A 16,162-nucleotide genomic window follows, 5' to 3' on the forward strand; every position below is an offset into this window, starting at 1 on the left:
TCATTTCAATGTATTTACTCAGTCATATCTGGAACATAATCCTACAACTCTGAAGAGCTGGCTTGCCTGTTTGGATTTGTAAACTACCAAGAATTGGCACTAGTCCTTGGAAAAGATTCTCCAACAGAGCTCTTACATCCTTGTTTGTGATCCTCTTTCCTGCCTAAGTACATTTATCTCTCCTCTAAGCTACTCCAGCCCTCTAAAACTGTACTTTCTTTGGCAGCTCTGTCAGTAAAACTATCTGGAAGGGCTATATAATTAGAACAGGCAGCTAAAATCATGATAAGAAAAAGATGGCAGAAATGAAGTTCAGAACTTTCTTAAGCAGAATTTAGAAATCTATCTGTTATCCCCCATTTTAAAACTCATATTTGGTAGAAGTAGCGATATTTTTTGAACTGTGCTCTCGTTTCTTAGAATAGATACATTTCCAACAAAGCAAACGTTAGTATGGAAGTTTGTTCTAATTTTGTTCACAAGGTGGCACTCTGGTTCAAGAGAAAGTCTTTGTGTAGTACCCATGGTTTGTCAGATCTCAGTTGCATGCTGTTTCTACCTTGCACACAGTAGATTATTTTGCCTTTTCCTTACTCCTTTTATTTGGGGGGAGGGGGAGGAGGTAATTATCTCCACCTGTTTATGGACTAATGCATAGACTTGTTAGAAATTCAGGGACTCCAAGGAGAGAATGCAACAAACAGATGTGATAATGTTCCAAGATGACAATTAACAGTAGCTCATTTGTAATGTTCACATCTCTTAAAGTCCTAGGGTTCCCTACCAGATGTTCAGTGAACTGGAAAGTTTTCCAGAACTCTCTGCCTTTACGGTCTCAGTTCTTAATGAGTAGGAACTTACTTCAACTCAATTCTGGTCACTCATTAGCTTCAGCAAGATTTGATTTTTCTGGAAAGGTAGAATAAAGCAAAGATAGAGAAGTAAGGAGTAGAGGGCTGGGAAGGTGGCTCAGTGGTAGATCACTTGCCTTGCATGCATGAGGCCCTGGGTTCGATTCCTCAGCACCACATAAGCAAAAAGAAAAAAGCTGGAAGTAGCACTGTGGCTCAAGTGGTAGAGAGCTAGCCTTGAGCTGAAGAGCTGAGGGACAGCGCCCAGGCCCAGAGTTCAGGCCCACGACTGGACCCAAAAAAAAAGAAGTAAGGAGTAGAGACTACTTTAATGATTTCTTGAATTACCATATTTTCTCCTTCATACTACTTGGTAAAACATCTCCCATGCATTGATTATGTTATATATTAAAAGAACTTCTTATTTCCTAATTATCATCCACAAGATAAACTGGCACACATAGTTAATATATGCTTATTAGCTCCCGAAGTTGACTGCTATGTGAATTAATAAATGCTAGTTGTTGATGCATCATGTACTCTTTTCCACATTTGTAATAGAGATTTTACAGTTGAGAAGAGACTTGAGGAAATGATCCAGTACATCTCCTTAGTTCACTATCGGGACATTAACATCAATACTGCATAGCTTATTTTGATTACTTCTTCAAATTTTCTGTTGGGAAATTATCCACAGAGTCCAACCTAAAAGCAACCATACTTCTACTGTTAGCTTCTACCTCTTCTTCAGCCATTAGTAGTGTTGAAATTTGCCTCCCATAAGGTTGATGTCATCTTCTTTATTGTAATTAGAGTACATTGAGAAGGCATATGATCATTCACCAAAGCGATGAAATGAGGAATAGATGACTCAGGCATTTTAAGATTGTTTGCAAAGTGTGACTTCTCAAATCTGTGTTGAGCCTAAATTCTCAACTTCTTCTCTGCATAACTGTTTTTAATGGCTTGGGTTTTTGGTTCCATGCCATTGGTCTCCACTGAAGCCTGCTCAGAGAACAGCCCAGGGGAACTCACCTCTGTGCATGCCAGGAGGAGACCCCCACGTGAAAAATCAACTATCCCATCTGGACTTTACAACAAGAATTCTGTACTTTTTCTGAACCGCTATTTTGTGAAACATAGACCCAGCCAAATATTCCCGCATGAAAAGTCAAGCCAGATAGTGGCTTACTCATAAGAGATGTGTAAAATGCATATCCAAGGCCAGGCTATAGCAGAACTCAGGGCAGTGACATTTGCAGTGTATTCCTTGAGAACAGTGCCCTGCAATTGTGCATTCCGAACACTTTGCTGTGCAGCCTTGCTCTTGATTCTTCCACTGTTCTTCCTTTATCGATTTCTTCTCTATTTTTATGTTTTTCTTTTTCTGTATGTTCTTATAAGGTGAACTCTTTAGTGGAATAAGATCTATCATAAATTATGCAGAAGCAATGCAAGAATGCATGTATGAATTCAGATTCTTAAAAAGAAAATACCATGAGAAAACTCAGAATCATTTGTTTATGGAGTTAGTAGTTGCAGAAATATGAAGCATAGGGCTAAGGTGAGAAGGGAAAAATATAAGTAAATAAAAATAACTCATTCTATTAACAAGTAAAAAAAGATCATAAATTAATATACGTGAAAGACACAAACCTTTATGTGTTCATGCTGTTGATATCTTTATATCCATTCATGATGCCCAGTGTTGATCTTTATTTCTGTAAGTGGTTTTGTTTTAGCTCAAGTATATGGTATTTGATAAGCTGGATTTTTATAAAATTACAATATGGTAGATGAGCTCCTGTGAAATGAGAGTCCAATATAGCCATAAACATATGGCTTACACTGTGCAATGTTCTTTTTTTTTTTCCTTTCCCAGGGAGTTTTGAAGAAGTATACAAGAACATATGCCCTGTCCTGGCACTCCCTGCCAGATTTTTTTCCCTCTAAATTGTGGTTTGAGATTTTAGGTCATTAATGGGACACATCTGTCTTCTTTTTTTTTTTTCTCAAAAAGAAACTTTGAAGACAGCAACCTAAAAAACTTTAGTTCACCGCTTTTAGTTTTCCTGAACATATTTGGTGTCTTCCATCCCTAAAATCAAGCAGGAAACCTCCATGCTCTATGCAGTCATTCTTGTTAATGGCCATACATCCCCTGTGTGTGGGTGAACATAAATAATTCATTTTCCTCTTTGCTTCCTAAACATATATTCCTAAGTAATTCTACTAAACTGTAGAGAAGAAGGACCTTACAGATAAGACTCAGAGGGTTCACTTCTACATCGTACCTTGGTTACTAATGTGTTACCTAACGATACATCCTCACAGTTTCCTTTTGTGAATTAATAATAATAATAATATAATGCCTCTGTACCTCACAGGATAATTGTGAATTTTGGATGAGATAATGTGTACGAAAGAGTTTTGGAGACTCTTAAGAGCTGTTAGAACTGCATTTCCCTGTTTGGGATGAAATGAGATCACCATACCCGGTAGCAAAAAAATCACCAGTTATTTTAGCTCAGATACTGTCCTCCACTCTGCAAGAATTTTAGCTCTTTCAAATTCTCCTTAACCAGTTCTGGGAGTCCTTGGGGGATGTGCTGGGAGGAGTGCTCGCACTTCTTGCTGGTATTCATTCCCTCTCTGTTTAGCTACACGAGTTTACCCAGACTGCTCATGCTGCCAGTGCTTACTGCTTGCTCAGCTTGAATCCCTGATGCAACTAATGTCCTTACTTAAAGGACTTATATACCCTGTAACAACAACCGCCGTTGATACCGGGTCACCTGCAAAGTGCCCTTTTATGTTTCTTTTCACTGTCTCAGAGTGAAGAACTCTCCTGGTTAGCCCCTGGCGGGAGGGGGGTGGGAGGGTAGGACTGAGCATCAGTCAGGAGCACCATTGTCTATCGTCTAGACAATCAGCTGAGATTGGAGATACTCCCCAAAGTTCTGCTCACAGGGTTTGTGCACTTTGGATAAAGCTGCTACCGAGACCACAAGCCTGGGGAGCCAGAAATTACATAGCTCCAGCTCCTCTACAGTTGTGAATTCTAACCGGACCCTTGCTGTGATTGGTAGCTGGAATCAGGTTGCAGAAGGGAGAGGAAGGAAAGGTGACACCACGGTTAACAATTGGACAGCCGTCTCACGGTTGGAGAAGGCTGGAAGCTGGCTACTTCGGAGAAAATTAGAGAAAATGGAAGCTCTAGATCAGAGCAGGCCCAAAGTGGCCTGGGCAGATGATGGGTCTGTGCCTTCTTACCTAAGGTAATAGCTTTTAAGCAGCTCTCTTTGTAACTGTCAGCTGTAGTATTCAGCCATATTAAGCCGGAGATTTTCTGATTCGCATTAGGCTGCTGTGCTGGAACAGCTCCCTCTCCTCCCATGCTTGAACATGAAATAAACCAGTGCCTCTCAGCTCTCCCTAAAACATGCTCCCAGGCAAAGCACAGCAGCAGCGTGCTGGTTGGAACTCAGGTACTTGGTGGACGCCTGTGTTAGATTTCGATGGAACTGATTGGGAATGGTGGACAGGACAGGGATTATGAGCAAGATGGCCTCATAATTCAAAAATCAGTTTCATCTTTACTTTAAACCTTGTAATTTTCCTATCCCAACCCTAACTGAATCCCTTGTTGGAATCCCAACCCTAGTTATACTTGAACCCTAACAGCACAGATACTCTTCTTTACATTCATTCTAAGTAACTTCAACGTTGCAAAAGAAGATTCTGTTTTACTGTGAGCCTTACTCTGTTCCTAACAATATCCCGAAGTTTACATCAAAACCTAACTGCATGGGGCTGGGAAGGTAGCTCAGTGGTAGAGTGCTTGCCTTGCATGCATGAGGCCCTGAGTTCGATTCCTCAGCACCACATAAACAGAAAAAGCCGGAAGTGGCGTTGTGACTCAAGGGGTAGAGTCCTAGCCTTGAGCTGAAGAGCTGAGGGACAGTGCCCAGGCCCAGAGTTTAGACCCCATGACTGGCAAAAAAACCCAAAAGCCAAAAAACAAAACCTAATTGCACACAAATCTCTATTGTAACACAAATGTGAACTCTAGTTTACATTCTTCCTTTAACATGACTTGCAATGTTTTAAGAAAACGTTTCAGTTTCATCTTTTCCTAACCTAAACCCTACCCCTAACTGAACCCTAATGCTAACCCTAAATATACTGGAATCCTCTTCCTAACTTCTAATGGACTTGTAATTCATAAAGTAAGTTTTAGTTTTACTCTAAACTTTACTTTTTCTCAACTCTAACCATATCCCTCACCAGAACTCTCACCCTCCATTATATAGAGATTCTAATAGTAGTACAAAGCCTTTTTTACATTCATCCTTTTACTCAATTTGTAATTTTGAAAATAAATTTCAGTTTTACCCTTTTTCTAATATTAACCCTAACGCCATCCCTCACCAGAACCATAACCCTAATTATAACCCAAATCATAAACAGTAGCACAGATAATTCTTCTCTAATCATCCTAATTTTTACTTGAATTAAATAAGCTGCAATTTTACCCTTTTCCTAACACTAATGCAAACCCTAACTCTGAACCTAACCCCATTTATACCCCTAATCCTAATAGTAGGGCAGATAGTCTTCTTTACATTCATCCTTTGACTTAACTCCTAGTTCTTACCAACCCTGCTTTCATACTTACTCTTTTGGGTATTATTTCATACAGTACTCTCTGAACAAGGATTTATAGTTGACATTTGTACTTTCTCCATTACTTACTTTAGTGCTGCCAGGTAATATGCATGCAAAACTTATATAAAGCAGCCATTAATTCTGTATATATCGGTTCAACTTTCTACCCTAAATAGACAAGAAATTGAAAATTTATTATTACCATTATCAATAATATTTAATTCATTGATCGGGAAACTGGACGGTATTCTGTGATACAGTGCAACATCAAGAAAAGATAAATCTTTAAAAGTATTTTGAAATATAATCAATAAATACATTTCGAGAATTCACATATTTCATGAAAATGCCATTTTGACTAAGCAGAATTTGTGATAATTAACTATGCTGGCATTTTCATCTTGCAGATAATAAGGAAGAATAAATTCTGGTATTACATATTTGATTTTGACCTTTAAGGGAGGACTGACTGATAAGAACATTAGGGAAAAATAATTAGGTCATTTTTGAGTGTCTAATAATCAAGGAAAGTAAAACAGATTCCTCAAGTTCTGGAAATAGAATTTGAGGAAATGATTAGTAATTATTAAAAGATGATTAAATAAAGAATAAATTTTTATTTATAAGGATTAAACTATTTTATTTATAATGATTAAATTTAAAAATAGTAATCTTTTTTTGTTTTTATATATTGTTCAGTTGTGGGGCTTCAACTTAGGGCCTGGACGCTGTCCCTGAGCATTTGCATTCAAGGCTAGTGCTCTAACACTTTGAGCCATAGCACCACTACTGGTTTTCTGAGGGTTTCATGGACTTTCCTGCCCAGGCTGGCCTTAGAACCACGATCTTCAGGTCTTAGCCTCCTGAGTAGCTAGGAAGTAATCTTATTTCTTATTATGCCTATTAAGAGAAAGAATAAATTATCAGGAAGGAAATAGTCCACATGGGATTGAGAATAAGGGTGATAAAGACAAACTGTGACCATTGAACCTTCTGGCTGTCCACCAGAGCAGGTGCCCAGTCAGTCTAACCAGCAAACTCTATTGTGGAAGAAATGGGTGGAGTTTTCAAAACTTTAAGGCACCATCCCTTCTGACTGAACCCATTGTTTGGAGGTAGACTTTCTAATTATGGGTAGGTTACATGTTTTCTTATTTCAATTTGTGCTTTTTGTACTGAGCCCTGAACCCAAGGTCCCATACTCTTGCTAGGCAAATTAATGTTATGCATCACTTTCCTATTTGATTAGTGTATGAATTCTCTTTCTTTCTTTCTTTTTTTTTTTTTGTGGCCGGTCGTGGGGTCTGAAGCCTGGTCTGTCCCTCAGCTCTTCAGCTGAAGGCTGGTGCTTTACCACTTGAGCCACAATGCCACTTCTGGCATTTTTGCTTCTGAGGAATCGAACCCAGGGCCTCATACATGCAAGGCAAACACTCTACCACTGAGCCACCTTCCCAGCCTGATTAATGTATGAATTCTCTTAAACATTAATCTATTTTAAAAAAAAGTATTTTAAGATCTCCAGAAATAGCATCAAGAGAGGCTATGTCTCGTTCATATTTCTGTAACTTCTCTTAACTGTAATTCTACAAACTGTAATTTACAAACATTTCAAGAGCAGTGTGGGAAACGTAGATTATTTGTCTAGAAACAAATATATTTAACTAGCTAAAAATGAAAGTTGGGAATAAGAATAACCCATAATACCCAGAGACCACTTCCAGCGGCTTTGAAAGACTCAGAACCAGGAGTAGAGAAGCAGAGTCATAAGCTCTGCCCCTTGAGAGTGTGGGAGCTCTTATCCCTTCTCTTCCTTTACTACTCCATGAAAGATTTCCTTCTTCCCTTCCTTGCCTCACCATACAGGAGTCTAAATAGAAATCAACTCAAGTCTAGGAAGCTCTAGGGCAGAGTAAGAGACTCTAAATGGCCAAATGGAACAGCCATTCTGGCTTGTTCATTCTGCTGGCTCACATAACATCTCATGGTGTTTTCTATTGAAGGTGAATCTTGCCTGGGACCTCAGCAAGGCTGTGTGATGCACAAAGAGCACAAGATTAAATTCTTTTTGGAGTAAAAGAATGAAATAGGCAAGTGGCTGAGGCATATGATACGATTTTAGCATCTGAGGAAAAATATAGACAAGCATGACCTATACTTTTTGTTTAGGATAGTCCATTTTGTTTGGATTGTTCCATTTCTTTTGTAATCTCCATTTTGTAACTGATGTCTTTGAGGTACATTAGACTTACTGAAGTTTTAAAAGCCCTCTTACTTGCCAGGCGCAGGTGGCTCACACCTGTCATCCTAGCTACTCAGGAAGCTGATCTCTGAGGATCATGGTTCAAAGCCAGCCGGGGCAGGAAAGTCCATGAGACTCATATCTCCAATTAACCACCAGAAAACCAGAAGTGGCACCATGGCTTGAGTGATAGAGTACTCACCTTGAGCTGAAGAGGTCAGGGACAGTGCCCAGGCCCAGAGTTCAAGCCCTACAATGGACAGAAAAGCCCTCTTACAGCTCCAGAGATGGGGGTCTTTTTCTGGATGGGTTCAAGTGGAAGTCCTGTCAGTAATTCAGGAATATTGGAAAGAAGAGAAGAGATTTGAGCAAAGAGTAGATGGGAAAGATAGTGCTTATGTTTTTCAAAGGGCAGAGGGAAAGTGTAGTTTTTGACCTTCAGTAGCCATTGCAGGTTGACAGCATGGGTCTGCAAACTCCTACCTGTACCAAAAAGAATGCATGACCTTTCCCAAATGGACCAGGGAACTGTGATGTCCTATTGCATCTCCATTTAGCAGAACATTTTAATAGTCATCAGGATCCCATGGACGAGGTACAGAGAAGGTAGTTTGAGTGGCAATGGGATTATGAGAACTAGATAGATAAAGTGACCTCACACTCTCACTTGTAACTTGTAAGCACAATATTTGACCTTTTCATAATCATATACACAGCAGATGAAGAGATTGAAGATCACACTAATACAATTCCCATAGAGAAAACTGTCAGGGAAAGCTTTGGACAGCAAAATGGCAAACTCATTAAAGAGAACACAGTCTAAACCAACCATCTAAAATGGAGTAAGTGTAAACATGCTATTTCCTGCTGTATGCAGTTGTAAAAATATAAAACCAGAAACATTAGTCTCACCAGCAATTTGAGGAGAAAAGTTCTAGAGATTTGTGATCTAAACTGTGGCCGCAAAACATGCCAGTGTTGCTTTTAGGTATGTGTACAAAGGAATTGAATGCACACTCAGGTTCTAGTATTGTAATATCGCTCCCTTATGCTGGCTTGCCCACATGAGTTATTTTAACAGTCATTGCTTGGAAATAAATTGATGATGAGAGCTTCAGTTTTTAATTTTCTGATGCTGAGATTCTTGTTTCATGAATAACATCCACAGCATGTTCTGAAGTCATTAACCCGTTATCATTCCAGTGAAAATGCACACAAACTGGATGCTTGAGTAAGTTTTCTTCCTCCCAGTCTGTTAAATTTGAGTACCTGTGTTTAACAGTGACAGTTCTGCTTTAATTGAAAGCGTTTATTCATTTCTGAATGCCAGTGGCAAATTTATATGAACATTACTAATGTATTGAGCTTTTTGGTCTCAGCACTGTTTCAGGTAAATTCTAAATACTTTTCCTTTTATCACATAAATGAGCAAACGAGATTTTTAGATCCAAGCAGGAAAGTTTCTCAATTTATTTAAAAATTAAAGTAAATAGTTAAAAGAATCATTATTCCAAAAGTGGAGCTGTGGCTCAAAATGGTAGAGTGCTAGCCTTGAGCAAAAAAAGGAACAGTGTTTAGATCCTGAGTTCAGGCCCCAGGACCAACAAAAAAATTGATCAACTAATTACTAATCATTTTTCCAAGTGAATAACTTGTTGCCTATGCCTAAAGCATTTCCCTATTAGATTTAAACTGCTTGCTGAATTAAGGGCTAATAATGCAAAATTTTTCTTTGAGGCTTTGTGAGTGATCTAAACTGAAATACAATTTTAAAAGGAACAAGATGAATAATTTCCACACAAATAACACATGTGGGCACATTACTGTAGATTAATAATAAAATATATGAATTGCAAAGAGTTCCAGTCTAAAAATGTTGTTTCTCATGATCTGCCTAATTAGATATTATTTATTTATAAAGTCTAAAACAGCAGGGCTTTATCGCAAACTACCAATGTTAAAAACAAAGCAGATTCAGGGAGAACACAAGTAAATTATTTATAGGCACTTTGTGTTTGGTTTTTGAAGTCTACTTATGGAAAGTATACAACAGTCCTGTGAAAATTTCTTCCTCATCTTTTCTTCTGATACCAAGCCCATTCTTAAAATCACAGCGAGGATACGCTCTAGCTTTAATCACTCTGAGCCTCTGCTGTGAATGCGAGCCTTTCCATCAGGGCAGTTCTGCGGAGTTGCTGAGCCCCACTGCTGTTCCCCATGGGAGAAGATTTACAAGCGCTTTTAGGAAAATGATGTGCTGGAGAGTAGAAACTAGTCACAAATGGGTAGCAGGACCCATCTAGTTAAATATGGTACGCTTGTTTTAGTTGGTCTTCCTAATAAGAACTCATAGTATTCCTTATCCCTTGTGGATATCTAAAACCCTATCTAGGACTAAAACTCTGTGTGTGTGTTTGTGTGTGTAATGCACACGTGCACATGTATTTGTATGTATATGTGCACACACATATAAATGTATACATATGTGTGTATACATTAATTACATGCATAATACATTTTATATATTGTGTATACATTTTAATTATATACATGCATTTGTAGTTTGATGTAAAGCCTTTTTGTATTTAGGGTTTACAAATTAATATCCCTACATGATTTGTATATGTATATATGTAAATGTATATGTTTGTAAATGTATATATGATGCCTAATATATTCAAATGTACAAGTTATTCCTATATAATGTATTAATATATATATTCATACCTATACATACTTTTTTGAATGTATACATATCTGTATCAACTGTAGTTTATAAATTAGCACAATAAGACATCAACAGCAGTAAGTAATCTTAGAAGTTATGACAATGTATTGTAATGAAAGTTATGAAAGTATTCTCTTTCCCTCTCCCTCTTTCTCTCCCTCCCCCCTTCTCTCTCTCCCTCTCTCTCTCTCTCTCTCTCTCTCTCTTTTGTTGGTCCTGGGGCTTGAACTGTTGGCCTGGACACTATGCTTGAGCTCTTCAGCTCACGGTGAGTGCTCTACCACTTGCCACAGCACCACTTCCGATTTCCTGGTGGTTAATTGGAGATAAGAGTCTCCGGGACTTTCCTGCTTGGGCTGGCTTTGAATTGCAATCCTCAGTTCTCAGCCTCTTGAGTAGCTAGGATTACAAGGATGAGCCACAGGCGCCTGCCTCTTGCTCTCTCTTATTGCACAATACCATAGTTTTTGTACTATTGTTGACCACAGGTGACTAGAACCTCTGAAAACAAAGACTCTGATAGGGGGAGACTATTGTATTTGCAGATTCTACCCCAGAAAGGTGAGAGGAATGCCAAGTAAAAGTTTTTACCTCAATACCGTGGTTCTTTCATTCCAAGTCCTAACATGAAGGCTTTGTCTGCCCCAGGCCCTGCTGTGTGTTCTGCACAATACCACTTCTCCCCGTGGAAAACCAGATCTGCCCAAGAGCTAACTTCTTCCAACATCAAGCATTCATTCAGTCTGATAGTGGCACATGAAAGTCTGTCATTAGAGGCAGCCCAATCCCCATTGTTCCACGGCTCTCCTTTGAGCTCAGCACCCAACCAGTGTGGAGCTCAGCTCTCTCCCTAGGGCGCCAGTCTGCCTCCTTGCCTTTCTTGTTCCTCCCTGTCTTCCTGGACAATGGGGCAAGCATCCTCGAGGAATTGTAGTGCTTCTGCCCCAGCTTTGCTGTCTCCCCAGGGGCACTGGCTGAAGAACCTCTCCATTGTCATTCTGAGAATGACACTTCTGAGAATACCATGGCTTAGTGATCATAAAGAAAAGAAACTGGTTTCTCACAGTTCTCAGGGCTGGGAAGTCTGTGACCGAGGAACAGGCCTGGATGACACTTCCGTGCTGTGTCATCCGCAGTGGAAGGCAGCATAGAAGGGTTCACCTCCAAGCGAGACTTGAGAGAACCGGAGGGAAGGCCAGACTTACCGTTTCGAGGAACCTATTTCTGTAATAAGAGAATGAACACACCTTAGACTACTCCCCCACCCCCCACCCCGCCCAAACTTTCCCATTAGGAACCAATGTGCTCAAATGTTGTGACTGGTCTTCACTGCAGATGCCCCACACTGGATGTTCTCCTAAAGCTTTGAAATGAAAGAAAGCTCAGCACACGTTCCTTCCTTCACCTGCTTTTGTAACATTCTGTTCTGTTCCTTCCAGATTTTCCCACTGCTTATAACTAGAGGAGTTTCTACTTCCTTTTCCTCTGGATATGGGGTCCTGTGAATTTACTTGTCCTCAAGGGTACCTAGAAAGATGGAGTGTTGACATTCCTAAGGAAAGAAAATCTGTATTTTCCTGTACTTCCTGTATGTTACAGGAAAAATTCTAGGCACGGAGATAGAGGCACAGGATGATCATTGTCACATGGAATTAACTGAAACATCCATCAATAAAGATTCAGTGGTTAAACCGATTATGACACTAAATTGATTATGGAATACTATACTACAGAATACTATTCAATCATGAAAAGCATTAGATCTATACGTGCTCCTCTGAACGTATGTTGTAAATACATAGAGATACATGTCTGCAGGAACATCAACTAACACAGCCAATTACCAGCTGAGATTTGACGTACTTGGAGAGAGGAAGAAAGGGAATGAACACCTTTACTGTATACGTTTCTATGTTGTTATATTTTTTCATGACAAGCTATGTGTTACTTCTGAAGTTCTTAAGATTAAAAATAAGTGAAAATACCTCCCCATCATTGTTACTGTACCCTTTTAGAATTGCTATTTCAAAGTAACAGGAAACACAGATGAATGAGGCAAACAGCTTATTCCACTTCAGCTCTCCTGTCCCCTTGTCTGTAAGAGCAAGATCTTCTGGCAGTCTCTCTATGGAGTTGATTGCCTAGGAGAGTGGCTTCATTCTGTCCACTTCCTCTCCTCCTTCAGTCTTTTCTTAGCTCCTTCCCATTAAAAGTGTCCCATTAAGAGCTACTCTTCTGCTAGGCAGTGGTGCTCTCCTGGTACCCTAGCACTTGAGTACCTGAAAAGGATAATCGAGTTGAAGGTCCACCTGAGCCTTGTGGCAGGACCCTGCCTGAAAACACACACACACACACGCACGCACGCACACACACACACACGCACGCACACACACGCACGCACACACACACACACACATGCACACGCACGCACACACGCACACACACACACACACGCACACATACCATCTTTCCTGTTTCCAAGGCCATCTCTTTTGCCTTAGAGATCAGCAAGTCACAAAGCTCTTTCTGCACATTAACTATTTCCATCAATTCTGGTGTCTGTTGTAAATCAAACTTGCAGTTCCTCACAGCCAGTTCTGCTGCTTTAAACCCAGTGCTTAAGGAAAGAGGAAGCAAACTTTCATAAAGCCTGCATCTGGGTTGTAGGCCTTGGGGAGATTATTGTCCCCACCTATTTAAAACTAGACAGGCTTTGTTCCGCTGTCGTTCACTCCTCTGAAGAAATACTTACCACATCTTACAAGATTTGCATCTCTCTCTTACTACATTTTTGAACTTGTTATTCTGGAAGAGCATTAAACCCCTCCTGACTTTGGGTCATACTTGAAAGCCTCCTTTCAGAATAGTGCTTGCTCACTAAGCTGTAGCTGGCTTGATTAAGACAGGCTGTTCTGGGTTTCTTCCAGTTAGGGAAAGACTTCCAAAAACTTAATTCCTGCTAGAATTATTTCAAATACTTTTCATGCATAGCAACTGAAGATCCTTCTTTAGCTAATCAAATAGCTCTACATAGCATTAACATTTTATTCACTTACTAGCAAAATTGTCAGTTTCTCTTATATATGTTGGGTTAGCTACTTCATTTTTTTTCCCTCTGAACATTGTAGCCAAAATAGAAAAACAGCAGTACTAACTTGGTTGGTGTAACTAAGGTCTTAGGCATCCTCGGGGTAAGGCCACAAATCAGTTCTTTTTCCCACACAGTGATCTCTAACAGCTTCTCTCTCCTGTCTTACATTTCTTCTACCGTTTCCTTAGTTAAGTCAATAATATCGAATTCAGTCAGAAAATGCAATCATTGTAAGATGGGAGCCATGTCATAATAGATTGTCTCCAGATAACTGTCCTGACATGTGTGTTTTGCAGGTGCAAGTATTGGCATTATGATGACAACCTGCTCACGTCAAGCGTGGTCATTGTCTTCCATAACGAAGGATGGTCCACTCTCATGAGAACGGTGCACAGTGTGATCAAAAGGACACCACGAAAGTATTTAGCAGAAATCGTGTTGATTGATGATTTCAGCAATAAAGGTAATGGCTCTAGGATGGACCTGTTGGTCAACCAGTGAATTTGAGCAGTGACCAAAATAAAGTTTGAAAATAATTCACTTTTTAACATTAAAAGGGTACTGATAACACCTATTATCAACAAGTTGACATGGTGGCACATCTTCTGAATGGAGAGCACATGTGAGTAGCATGAAAATGCCTTTCAAAAGCTGGGCGCCGGTGGCTCATGCCTGTAATCCTAGCTACTCAGGAGGCTGAGATCTGAGGATCTCGGTTCAAAGCCAGCCCAGGCAGGAAAGTCCATGAGACTCTTATTTCCAATTAACTACCAAAAATCTGGAAGTGGCCCTGTGGCTCAGCTGGTAGAGTGTTGGCCTTGAAGTGAAGAGCTAAGGGATAGCACTCAGGCCCAGAGTTCAAGCCCCATGACCAACAAAAGAAGGAAAGAAAGAAAGAAAGAAAGAAAATGCTTTTCAAATGGCCTCTGTAAAAGTGTTCATCCTCTAAACTTAATTTGGACTCTTTCAGTCTGGATAAACTCCGGCTGTATTTATAAGGATGTGACTAGAATCCTGAGTTCCATGCATGTTAGCATTAGAAAGAATGGAAGCAGAACTTCCTTTCTCCCCTGCGCCGCCTCCTTCTCTGTGCCACTGAATGCTTCCTTCACCTATCCATTTATTGCACTACAGAATGTGTAACTGCACGTTTCCTACTATTCTGTTGCACTTAGCTTAGACATTGCGTTGGCAATGTTCTATGACAGGAATGTTTTCGACAGAAGTATTACAAGACAAATATTTGCAATGTTTTAAAACATCTATACAATAAAATAATATACATATTGCAATGAACTCCAAAGATACGGAGACAAATAACTTTTTTCTTATTATTTTTCTGATGACTCTGCATTCTTTACCTTATATATGGTATAGTCACATGCACATCTGTGGGAGGGTGGGGAGAGGGCACAGAATCCGAGGAAAAAAGGTGAAAAAGCACATCAGTGGAGCCCACTGAACAGCGATGAAAGTGAACTCTGCAACTTGTGTGTAGCGATGGAAGGGAGGTAACGGGAGAGAATGAGGGAACAGACGACACTCTATGAAAGTAAATGCACTTACTACCTGACATGTGTAAATGTAACTCCACTGTGTACCACCTCTAAAACAGCAGGGAACCAGAAATAAAATATACTACCAACATCATTTTAGGTTTAGGAAAAAGAAATCTAAATCAGAAACAACTTTGAGATAGCTCCTGCCTTTGTACTGACTTTGTGCACCCCTATATTATTAAGTAATGTTTTTTTTTAAGAGTCTAAAAAGAGAAAGTAAAGATAACCCAAAAGCTTTCTACCACCATAAAATAATTGCTTGGAGAAAGGTAGAAGAGAATTTGGGGCTTTTAGATGTTGGCTCGTTTTACATTCATATTGCACTCCTTAACTGTGTTGTTACAAATCTCCCTTGTCAGTATCCAGCACCACATTTTGAAGGCAGCCACACAATGTCTGTTTCCTGACTATGTATGGAGATTGACAGCTCCCTTTAAACAGAGCACACAAGATCTTTAACTGGTTGCCCCAACTCTGAAACAACTTTAAAAACGATTGTCCTAACTTCCAGAAAATGACAATCGTGTGTGGTTAATCTAGCTGGAGTGGAAATTTAGTTTGTACTTTGCCCAGTAGATTCAAAAACTTGGAAGTTTCTTTAAGAGACAAAGTACTAATATAAAAACCCACAGAGGAGCTAACTATTCATAATAACATTTAAGTTCCTGCAAGTTGCAGCGCCCTCTCTAACTGAAGTTCGAAGCCCTTAAACAGAGCAAGCTCCTGCACACACAGGCGCGTTAACCAGCTAAGGCTGAGTCAAGCACACTCTGAGCGGCTCAAAGCCCTGGCTCAGGGCTCCATCTCCTTTACTGTGAGGCCCACATCTACAAAGCCTCAGTTCACAGAGGAAAAGCACAGACAGTGAAATAAGGAGGTCCTGTGGCTTCTGCTTCATCATCTTGTTTTGCCACAGCCAGTGGCATGCCTGCCTGGCACTGGTGGGTTCAAGACAGATGGCCAGCCACATTCTTCCAGGGCATGGCAGTGGCTATTCTGAGCCTAGCTGAATCTCCCAGGATA

General features: G+C 39.9%; 1 protein-coding gene across 1 annotated transcript in view; it reads left to right on the top strand.

Annotated features, from left to right (window-relative positions):
- Window positions 1-16,162, top strand: part of Galnt7 (polypeptide N-acetylgalactosaminyltransferase 7) — a 118,844-nt gene that overhangs the window by 82,395 nt on the left and 20,287 nt on the right. The window contains exon 4 of the mRNA XM_013023745.1: window positions 13,877-14,043. Within this exon, the coding sequence (XP_012879199.1) occupies window positions 13,877-14,043 (167 nt within the window). The remainder of the gene's footprint in view (window positions 1-13,876; window positions 14,044-16,162) is intronic.

The sequence above is a fragment of the Dipodomys ordii genome, unplaced genomic scaffold (genome assembly GCF_000151885.1).
Source record: "Dipodomys ordii isolate 6190 unplaced genomic scaffold, Dord_2.0 Scaffold4, whole genome shotgun sequence".
Lineage (NCBI taxonomy): Eukaryota > Metazoa > Chordata > Mammalia > Rodentia > Heteromyidae > Dipodomys > Dipodomys ordii.